The sequence below is a fragment of the Harpia harpyja genome, chromosome 7 (assembly GCF_026419915.1).
Source record: "Harpia harpyja isolate bHarHar1 chromosome 7, bHarHar1 primary haplotype, whole genome shotgun sequence".
Taxonomy (NCBI): domain Eukaryota; kingdom Metazoa; phylum Chordata; class Aves; order Accipitriformes; family Accipitridae; genus Harpia; species Harpia harpyja.
This window is the reverse complement of record NC_068946.1, coordinates 33,048,251-33,060,049: the sequence shown is the minus strand read 5'-3', so window position 1 is coordinate 33,060,049 and position 11,799 is coordinate 33,048,251. Positions and strand designations below refer to the sequence as shown.

The following is an 11,799-nucleotide window of genomic DNA, read 5'->3' as shown; positions in this document are numbered from 1 at the left end:
ACTTGCTGGTGCTCCCTGGTGGAAGCAAGTATTTATCAGATAAAAGAGTTACTCAGCTTTCTAAAGCTATTAAAAATCTATTCTTAGCTTCCAGAAGTACCCAGTGATTTAGATTATCATATCCCGTATTTAATTCCTGGTTTCTTTAGTCTATTTATTAACCATCATAAACTTTCATCGGACTAATGGGTATGATATCAGCAGTCACAATGTTGTAACAGTTAATCTAACAGAATTTGGTGTCAGTTGTTAAAGGCGTTCTCTTCATTAGATTTGTAACAGGGAGCCTTCTCTAAGCATAAATTTTGAGCAATTTCTTACTTAAACCAGATATGTTGTATTCAAATCTAGGGAATAGCAGAGCCATTATAAAAAAGGGAGGCAAGGGCAGGGCTTGATGATGAAAATGAGAAAGACAAGAGTGCAAGAACAATGACCTCGCATAGGACCATAAAACTGACCTAAGATCAACTTCTTGAATGTTTGAAGAATTTTTTTTTTTTTAATTGTATTTGGTAAGTAGATGATAATGTGAAACGTTCCTAAAGATCTGTTTAGGCTGTTAGACGAAAACTGGTATCTTTATGTGAACACCCATTAACAAGTCCTCTGCCTACTTAAAAAGCATCAAGGGTGGATTTAAGAAATATCCAATTTGAAACCCAAGAGCCACTTTAACAAATCTCTCAGAAAAACACATTTGTCATAAATCTTGACATGCACACATAACCTTCCGACACCTCACATCACATCAAAGCTCAGAACTCTGAAATCAAGTACCAGATTTATTGACAAGTTACAGTATTTAGAAGCCAGACATACTCATGGCTTCTGCTCTTAAGTCACATATATCTAATTATTCCAAAACATTTGATGTAGCCGTCTTCAGCAGTTGTAATGGAAATATGCTATTATTTTCCTTTGTGGCCACAGCCTGATACAAATGTCCATTATTTTGTTGCTGGAAAACATTAAAATATGTCAGTTTGTATAGCATACATATGCAGTAGGATGCAGTTACATTTCTGTGAACACTGCAGAAGTGCAATAAGACTGACAGTAAAAGGAAGTATTTTTCCAATATAAGTCTTGCATGGAGTTATAGCTACCATAAAACAACTGTTTCTTGAACAATAATTTATGCTGCTAAAATCACTTTTCATTCTTAATACAATGTAGATGCATAAGTAGCTATAATAAAAATCTGTGTACTAAAAAAAAAAGAAAAAAGGGAAAGACTTTTTAAAAAAAGGACGAGGGGAGTTATTCATATGCTTGAGCAAATAATTGTTTTTTTTTAATACCTAGGTTCCTTTCCCCCACTATATAAAATTTTTATATAGACATATAAATGCTGTTCTTGCAGTTTTAAAGGGGCAGCATAATGGCTATCAGATACTACAGTTTGTCTTTAACCTTTTCAAAATACTGCAGAAGACATACAGATTCTCAGATTCTGCCTTCAGTGCACAGGAATCTGAATGACACTAGAGTAACTATTTAAACATTGTAGGAGGATACCTGAGGCTTATTAGAAACCTGTGTTAGGCAACCAATACTAAAATTTTAGTATCTTTAGCTACCCTAAACCCTAACTTGGATGTTCAGTTAGGATTCTTTATATAATAGATTTAGAAGTCATTGTATTTCATTTAAAAGGTTTTATGATTTGATAAAATTTTTCATCTTGACTTGCACAGGTACCCAAGGCTTCCATAACATCTTCATCTGAATCTGGTACTTCTGAATTAAATTGGAAAGGCTAATTTCAGAAGGTAAAAATCTACTCTTGCCAAAGCTGTTACTACCACCATAAGGCAAAACTTCAAAACCAATTGTTTATATGAAATTCCACTATATCATTTCCTAATTTGGAGGAACAGTGGGTATTTTTATGTTTTTAATATTTGGTAAATTTGTACAAAACCATTATTTGTTTCACTCAATATTTCCTCAGCTTTAATCCTCTGACATTGGAATCATCTTCACAACAATTCCACTTTTACAAATGGAGGATTTTTTCTTTAAGGGAGAAACAAACCACTTGATCTGAGGAGTAAACAGCTAGAAAAAGTTCCTGGTGTTAGACAAGAGTAGAGTAGTAAAAACTGGGGTATGATAGAAGAAATCCTACTTCTATGAGGTCAGGGGAAAGCCTGGTCATAAACAGGAATCAATATTTCATCACACTAAAATATGGAAGACATACAGCAACATGAAAAATACCTCTCAGTCATGGTTTTTTTTCATTGTGGCACCAGTCACTAAAGCTGCTGTTATAATGCCTCTATAATACAACAGTGACACATATCATTTTACTATTTGTTCTGCTCAAAATGGAAAAAATGCTCTAAATCCAGAGCATCTCCTCTTGTTCTAGTTGCATTCTGTTTGGAACGCTCATTAAATATCACTTGCTACCATTTTCTTCAGAATAGACACAAGTAGAACCACATCTCTTAAAAAGAGAGAACGACACTATTCTCTGAGAGCCCTGAGAAAGAAATACTTCCAATTTCAGTGGTGAAGGCAGAGGAGGAGGTCACACTCACCCCTAACTGCCTGTCCTCTGCCTACATGCTAAAGTCAACGGCTCTCAACTGCAACTGATCTCTTAGGAATAAAGCGGTAATACAAATATTCATCCCGAAATTCAAATTCATTCGTAATATGCTGGACGACGCCTCCTTTCATCAGTCTGTCTCCATACATCACAGCTTCACCACGGTCAGAGGCAAGGCCAACTTGCATGAGCCAGTTCACCAGGTCACAGCCAAAGAAGATGCCAGTGGAGATCTTTGCACCACACCTGTATGTCAAAGGAATGATTCACCCACATGTTCTGTAAATCTGGTATCACCACTGCACGATGGGGAAAGGCAAGGAAAAATAGCAGGAAACAAGGAAAGACATCATGATAGTTAAGAGCATGTTAGAAAAGAATTTGCAAGTTTTTTATATTAGGGACATGCCAATGTTCACTACCTTTTCCTACAGATACTTCAATGAGAAGCAAAATGAAAGCACAAAGTTATTTTAGGCTTGTGCAAATAAACTTCAGTGAACATAAGTAGCACTTTGCCTAAAAACACACACAATGTAATTCTATTTCTTGGATACTTACTTCCCATGTACTCATTAGCATGACCATTTCTGCAACAAAATATCTGATTTGAGTGCAGCATGACAGCAGCAACAGGGACTCAATCTGCACTTTCATTCCATTTTATAGTTCCTCTACAGCTTTAAACAGACACTAACTGCTTACATACATTGGAAACAAAAACCATTTAACTTGCATATCTGGTTAAATATTTACCACACAGGCAGTACTATGAATAAACAAAACTTTTACAACAAGACTAAACTAATTTTCTTTTACATATTTACGAGGCAATGCCACTAATATCTACCTAGTTGCAGTAAAAATACCATTCAGAAATTTACCTGCAGCAATGAATGTTTCTGGTTATCTAAAATCTGCTCTATGGAACCCAAGCACAGGGTTTCTGAAGATGATTAACAGCTACACAAGACAGCAAAAACCAAACTTCTTTCTCTAGTTTTTTTAACTTAAAAGCAGCAGTAACACAGAGCAAGTGTTAACATCTATTAGCAGAGAAGCAAAAATTAAAATAAGTAAAAAATACATGATTACAAGGTCTCAGTTACAGTATGTTTAAAATAAAGAAGATAGGTTCAAGTTAGATGAATATTTAAAATGAGAAGATAAATGCTTTAACTCACAAGGAGAAATAAGACATGAAACCAGTTCTGCATAAACATAATATTAAAACAATGAAGCAACAAATGTCAGATTTTGATGTATTCTCAGGTGGATGTATGATTAATAAAACCCACAAAATCCAACCAAATGAACAGCCCAAAGCCCAAGAAACCACAATAGCAGCAGAGGCACAAGAAACACAGCTGTAAAGCCTGTCCTATTTCAAAATATTTTCTGATACATCTTTTCTGTCTGGCATGAAAGAAGCAAGTCCTTGAACTGACATAGTTCATTTCTGCTAAATGGATAACTTTATCACTTTATTTCTGATGGAACATTACTGACTTCTGAGGAGACTGAATGAAATCATGAAGCTGTCAAAAACAGTTCTGGAATGTGGTTTCGGACTACCTGACCACTAAAAGACCACCCCACCCCACCAAACTAGTCCTACTTAAAAGCTCACGTGACAAGAAAAGTAGAAGTGTCCTATTAGAACAATTTTTCATGTCTCCATTTCATACAGTAAACATTTAAATAAAGGCAGAATCTTTTTCTTGTTCCTGCTGCTTCTGTCCGCATTTCTCTTCTCATCCACCTACAGATACCTGAATACATAATCCTTGATTTGGGTATGATAATTTGCCTCTGAAAGCTTTGCTGATCTCATAATTTGAGGTTTAGGCTTCATGAGAGGAATGAGCAAAAGAAATTGTATGAACTCAAAAGGTGTAAGGGCCCCCAAAACACTATAATCTCACATATTGAGTGGCCTCTGAATACACATTGACATTAGTTGCAACAGTTTCGCCTCCTGTAAAAGCTATTAGTAAACATTCCATCACATAAGTACTGACACCTTCTTAATCTCAAAACAAAACAAATGAAGGGTCTCAGGTTTGACAAAACTCAGACATATGCACTCTATTACAGGCATTATCATCTCCATTTCTCGAGAAAGATTTTCTCTCCTGAACAGCTGAATAGAAAAACTGGGGCAACGCCTTAACGATATGAAACTTTTTTATAATTTATATAAAACCTAGATGGGATAATGTAATAACTTGCACTTCAATGTTTCAGTGTGAGACTAGAAACATTTCTCTGTTACTGCTAAATTCTTAATCCTCACCTTGAGGTTTGAATAAATATGCCACAACAGGAATCGCCCACAGACAGATTAAACCGCATTTCATTATTTCCAAAAGGTGAGTTATGACCTTTGTAACAGGTTATATGTACAGGGAGGAACCTTACCTTCTGCCTCTGACAATACTTTTGACACAGTGATCTCTATGATAACGAACAAACTGTTGACAGGTCATCCTGATTTCCTCAGGTACAGAGGGATCTGTATGCCCTGCTGCTTCTCTTCCTCCCCAGAAAAATTCAAGTCTTTAAAAAAAAAAAAAAAAAAAAAAAAAAGAGAGAGAAAGAAAGAAAATAAATTAAAACCAGCAAGTCAACCAGAGGCATTTTTAAGGAAGCTGCAAATAATAGAACAGAACTTATAGGAAGTTTATCACAACTCTTTTACTGGTTTTGTGCCCAATACTTTATCTACAATCTCCTAATATACTTGTATGGCCTTTGAACACTAAGAGGTTTTATTCCAGGCACAGGCAGAAGGAAAGACAGAGAGTAGTTGGGAGCCAGCTTTAGCTGCTGGATTCACACTGCAGCCAGCTAACTCTAAGTTAAAGATGGCTTTGTACAACTTACGCGTCCACAGTGAAAGTGTCCATCCACACAACTAACTTGCATGAGGTTATGAATACAGGACTTTAACACAGTGATGATATAATCTGGTTCAGCGTTCACATCTAAGTTTTGTTTATCAGCTGAAATTATTTCTGAAGATCCCTCACCTCACTGATCCAATCACATACTTCACCATCATTTGCCAAAGATTTTGTCAATAGGGAGCCTGTGGGATTTTTGTCTTTGGGCGTGTCATTAGGACAGCAGTAAAAACTCATGCACAGTGAACTGCAGTTAGCTCTCCACAACTGGGAGATAAAAGAAATTTGGAAGACCAAATAAATAGAAAATGGAATACAATGGCACTGAACAGCCAATACCTTTTAAAAATTATTATCATTAATAATTAAGTTTATAGGTGTAAGTGTACAGATTCTATTTACCTTCGCTTGAATGGTAGAATGATTAAATGCTTATCTAAGCCAAAAATACCAAAGCAAATGAAACCCTGGAGGAAAAAATATAGAAAAAGCAACATTAAGCAAAAACTTTTGTTTCTAAAGAACAGAAGTAAAGTGTTAAAAACTTACTGTCACAACACATGTGAAAAGTATCCCTCATCTCTAGATACCATTCAAAATACATTTTGTTTCTGCTTTGATTTTTAATTTGGGCCTTAGAAAGACAGATTAATACATAACAGTCCATGAAACAAACTCTTCAAGAAACAGTTCAGTAAACCTAATGCTGTGACATGCCACCTGACACTTAAGGATAATCAGCTAAGCTTACATAGCCAGTTGTTTAAATCTGTCTTTGAAGAACTGACTTACTGTAATTTGAATGCTAGAATGCTCTCTAGTTAATTCATTTCTCTGTGCCACTTTTGTATCAAAACTACTATCATTACTTGATACTGTAGTGCATCTTGTAGGTGCACCCGTCCATGGATCTGTAAAACATTAGTACGTGTATTAACACTGCCTTGCTTTCACCTTCATAGATAACAAAGCTACCTTGTGCCAGTTTGCACTGAAATAGGCCATGTGGAGCTGGAACAATTAAACATCTAACTGTCAGCTACCAGCCAATGGTGCTGTAACTGAAACTGAAGAGATAATAACTTAAAGCCTTATAGCAAAAGTATCCACGTAGCCACTTTGCACCTATTTAGTTATACTGGTGTAACTCCACAGAAGCGACACCGATAAAGCTTTCTGGTACAAATAAGGCTAAAATCCTACTCTGTTTCCATAGGCATTTGGCATTCAGTTGTCATTTGTACCTTTGAAAGTGTTCCTGCACATAAAAGACATGCATTATGATAAGAAAGCTATCAAAGCAAAAGAAAAAGCTTGAGAAAAAAAGGCAAAACAACATAAGGAGCTGGTGACTTCAGCATTGTTTGAGGAGTTCAGCTTACAGTGCTTGTAACAGCATCTGCTGCAACACCCACTAACAATGTAATTTTCAGAACAAACATTGATAAGTACCTGACCAAAATTAAAAACAGCACAGAAGAACTGCAATTCCACATATAGCCTTCCAGGGTCTTGGTTGAACAGCCACCACAAACAACTGGAAAGATTCTGTTAAGAAAAAAAACAACAAAACCCACAAGCCTAATTTGATTGTTAAAGATCAAAAACACTTTCTTACTCTTCACATGCTAATAGATTCTTGCACAATTTTCACTGTCTTTATTTAACAAATGCTTCAGATAAAGACAAATCAGAGGGAATAAACACCTTAAACCATCATTTTAGTTAGGCTTAATAGCTGGGGGGAGGGAGGGGGAAGGGCTTGTTTGTTTCTAAACAAAACAATGCAAAACATACCAGTGTAGAGGTCCTGTCCCTTTACATGTTTACATAAGGAACTTGCCTTAAGCATACTTGGGTATTCAACCTAACACAGACAATATTAGCCCTTACAAATTTGCAGTATTTGTCTTCAGGCCTGTTTAGCTGAGACCAGTGCTTTCTGCATATTTTCTGCATAGTTAAAATTGTGTTAAGCTGAAGCACATACCACTCCAGCTATTTTAGATGCCTGACAAGGAAAAAACCTCCAAAGTTAACCCCTTTGGGTGTAAAGGCTAATTCTTTAATGTAACTGGTCTCACTTCATAGTATCTATGTAATCATTCAGATACAATTAAAATAGAGGCTAACGTTTGGGATACCTCTTAAATACAGAAGATGTAAAAAAATATATTAGCATGGAATATATGATACAGGAAATTTGAGAGAGGGAAAACTTCCATTCTGTAATCTAACAGAACCTGAAAAGCAACAGTAGTACCCATTACACTACATAGTTGTGCCACACTGTCCTTCTTTGCAGTATCACATATTTGTGCCATAGTATTTTCCATTTCAAATAAAAATACTTGCACCCTAATTGTCATCCACACGAAGTTCAGCTTTGAGAATTACATTCAAACAGAAAGAGTTGTTTCTCATCTTTGTTAAAAATTCAAATTATATCCCTAATACAGGAGCAGCCACGTTCACAACTAGGATCTAGTCAGTAATGAAGCTTGGCAACACCAACTTAGCTACATTGCCTCCAAACCCCCACTAAAAGCAACAAAATTGCATTTTCCCATTTCAAGTAAAGTCTTACATTACTCGTCATTACTAAAGCACCTCAGAAATCCAAGTTCCAAATAAAAGCACGATCAGATGGAACAATTTTTGTACAGTCTCCTTCAGAATTTACTTTATATTTTTAATTGATTATTGTCTAGGGAAGAAGACTAGCTCTTGAGAAAAATGGGAAGAGGGGCGGTAGTGATGAATTAATTACCAAATGATATAATACCATTTTTTCCCTCTTTAGGGTTCTCCAGTGTGGCTTGCTCACTAACATCATCAGTCTTAACTTCCCTTTAATTTATGATGTGGCACAGAAAAATTAATTTTATGTTATCCCTCTTCCAGTAAGGGACCAAATTAAAGCCTCTAATTTATTTAATGAATTGTTACATGAGTAATTGGAAGATTTTTACTGAACTGTCTACATAGCTTTCCTAAGAATCATTCCACCTCAATAAGTTAAACAACACGGGGAGAAAAAATATTTACAGCAAACAGGCCAACAATAAGAAGTAAGCACAGCAGCACATGTCTGGCCAGCTGTTTGTCTCCAGTCTGTAGAAGCTGTTCTTCCTGAGCCAATACGCAGGTTCGAGCACTGCAATGACTCACACACTGATCAGCTGAAAAACAAACCAGAATTTTTCATTAGGCTTCTAACTTACGAACTCCATGAGCAAACTTGCTGAGTTAAATTACCTTGTAAGTATCTGTACTGAAGTCACACACACAAAATTTAATATTAGCTTTGACAATAACCTGTTCAGACATCAATTCTCATATGAAACAGTAGTTTACATGTGCTCCTAAAATGAAGGAACTTTTTGCAACAGAACTCTTATTTCAAAGGTTTAATGCAAACTTAGAAATAATGAAAAAACAGCCATTTCTCAGAATAGTTTTTAAACTTAGAATTAGTTTCTGGAATAAGTATTTCAAATATACCATCAGCTCTAATGTTCTTACTCTGTATCTCAGCGTTGTTGAGCTCTATTTATTTCAGTTTTGTGACTGTATTTTGAACATGGTATATCAGAACACTGTCATAATTCTATCAATCAAAAGAGCCAAACACACAGAGAATGGATGCTTGTCTTCCAGCTACAGAGTTCTAAGGAATTCTGAGTACCTTCCTCTAGATGGCAGTGAAAATCTTCCTGGCAAGGACATACCTAAGAATTTGCACCAGATACCTGTCATAGCAGTTCAGTGGGATAGTAGAAGGATTAGTTTTTATTGCAGCCAAAGTTACACAAGTGTATCCATTACAATTTGCTTTTACTGATTTATAGTTTTGAAGTGTTCACTCAGTAGGTCGAAAAAATTTCCACTCAATTGTAAAGTATTTTCTACCTTATCTTTTAGGATAAGAAAATTAAACTGGCCTTCCTCTATCATTGGAAGACATTTTTATGATGCTTGTCTGAATTACTTAATAGATAAAATATTTGGCAATAAGTGGAAAGCTGCATTTTGTGAGAGGAGACATAACTAAGTATGTTTCAGTGTGAAATATTTAGATTTGTTGAAAGTTATGTTGCATCCAAACAAAGCATAAGGCTATGAACTTCCTTGCTAAGGATGCAAAAAAGCAAGAAAATAGGAAAAAGAGAAAGGCTGCGCTGCAGCTAGCTTTGATTATTGAAAGTGATGCATGATGAGAATGGGCTGAGCATGCAGTTTTCCATCAGGTGCTGAACAGTCACTTTGATCCATTTTTTCCTTTTTCAGTGACTCCTAAGGCCCCCTTAGTCAATTTTTTCCGTCTCTCTCCCCTAGACATGAATAGTACAGCAGCATGGACACTTGATCTAATCTGCAGTAAGTGCTTGCTCCTCTAGATCTCATTCAGGTTTCTCATGCAAAACCTGTGCATGATTACAACAAAGCCTTCAAAGGCCTTTTTAGAAGACACAAGATGTGAATATGAGAATGTAAAAAAGCGTGTTTAAGTTGCAAACTTGAAGCAAAGTAGGGTTATGTACTTCTCAGCATCCAAAGAAGGCAATGATGGAGAGGTAAAGTCTGAATGCTCAGAAGGATGTGTTAAAGTAGCTTAGTGGTAAAAAAACCCAAACCAAAACAACTGTCCATTTGAGCACTGAAAGTTTACTAATAACTATCAGGCAGAAGAGAACAAACAGCTAACATATTGCCTAATGCTTGAATTTAATATAAGTTATCCAGGTAGAGTTGAGAGAACAACAGCCCAAACAGTTTCTTTGTGAGAACAACACAAATAAATGTTGTGGAAGAGTTTGTAGTATTAAAACAAGGAGACACTACTGCTTTACCTGTCTCAATTGCAGGAACCTTGCTTTCAACAGCATTTGTCACTGCTTTGCTCTCTCTAGCACAGGACAATTCACCATTTGTTGTTTGACAAGAACAGCAGCCTATTAAGAGTATACAGTAACAGGATAGTTAGCTTCCTTCACTACCATAATTTATTTTCCAAGTATAACAATATATTCTATACAGCTTTAACTACTGTGCTCAAAAATAACCCAAAAGGAGAAAGCAGACTTAATTTTTCCAATTTGCTGAGAGGGTGAATGGGTTACACTACTAATATATAGAAATATTTAAGACAGCATTACCACCATGGAAGGAACACAAGTACTTTTAGCTAGAGGGAAAACATATGGTAAGTGATCAAAAAGGCTACATACAAACAAGGAGGATTAGAAACACATTGGGTAGCAAGGCTCTGGCATATAATTCATTCTTAGAGAGACAGTTTAGTGGGTAAACAATCTAAGACGCCTAGTGGACTGCATTTATCACATCCTTATCAAGATACCACTACTTACATAAAAAACATACATATGCTTTTTTTCCTGTCCACTTCCCCCACCCTTACAGTGACAACCATCAAACTTTCCTTAGAAACATAAACCTAAATCCTAAGGCAGTTATATCTAGATTTTCTTCTGTCCTAGCATAACACTTGAAGGTGTAAACAACTGTCCTTCCCAGGTCAGAATTACATTTGGAACATTATTTTATTGTATCCCGAGCCATTTATTCTTTTACAAATCTACTTTCTCTACCTCTTTCTGCAGATGGCTGTGCAGAAGATCCTGGAGAAGGCTGTGCAGAAGATCCTGGAGAAGGCTGAGGCACAGTGGCTGAAACTTGATTCCCCTCACTCCCTTCCACTTCAACCTCCTCCACTTGGCTACGTGGTGAGTATGGGTTCAATACCTCATAGTTCGACTCTTGCCTATTTCTGTTCATGCACATAAGTGAGATACCTGCCATCAGTATACTGATGAACAGGATCACTGCTGTGGTAATTATCTGTTAAAAGAGCAAGGAAAATACACTTAAATACAAAGTAAAGGAAAATAGTTGCATATATCTGCCTTTCTAACTTCTGTAGTTTCCTAAATAACTAACAAATGCATCTGAATAAGACAGTTTTCTATATTTACTGCTCTTGCATCTTGTAGCACTGAAAGAGCAATCAGTACATGAGACTTAACTAATTTTCCTTGCCTGAGTAACTCAGGGGTTTTTTTGTTTGTTTGTTTGTTTTAAGCGGGGACCCCTATTTCCCACACAATCCAAAACCATCCCCTCATCATCATCTTTCCCCTCAGGATCATTAGTGCTCCGGTTTAAGTTCTGTTCAGGTACCTTTTAATTCCAAAGAGGAATGTGTTCTTGTCACCCTCTGGCACAGCTCTAATTTCCATGCTTTCGCCAATGGGGAGCATGCTATTAATTAACCTTTCCTTCTAATCATCTGCCACTCATACCCAGAGT

At 36.3% G+C, this 11,799-nt stretch overlaps 1 protein-coding gene across 4 annotated transcripts in view; it reads right to left on the bottom strand.

Annotated features, from left to right (window-relative positions):
• Positions 1-765: 765 nt before the first annotated feature.
• Positions 766-11,799, bottom strand: part of GPR155 (G protein-coupled receptor 155) — a 30,715-nt gene continuing 19,681 nt past the window's right edge. For 2 of the 4 annotated variants that reach the window (XM_052793572.1, XM_052793573.1), the window contains exons 10-16: positions 11,082-11,331; positions 10,323-10,424; positions 8,518-8,651; positions 6,922-7,017; positions 5,872-5,936; positions 4,985-5,122; positions 766-2,809 (exon numbers count right to left, since the gene is read on the bottom strand). In XM_052793572.1, the coding sequence (XP_052649532.1) occupies positions 2,587-2,809; positions 4,985-5,122; positions 5,872-5,936; positions 6,922-7,017; positions 8,518-8,651; positions 10,323-10,424; positions 11,082-11,331 (1,008 nt within the window). In that variant the 3' untranslated portion in view covers positions 766-2,586. Of the gene's footprint in view, positions 2,863-4,984; positions 5,123-5,871; positions 5,937-6,921; positions 7,018-8,517; positions 8,652-10,322; positions 10,425-11,081; positions 11,332-11,799 lie in introns of those variants that run through there. The other 2 variants (XM_052793575.1, XM_052793576.1) reach the window with 2 other exon arrangements.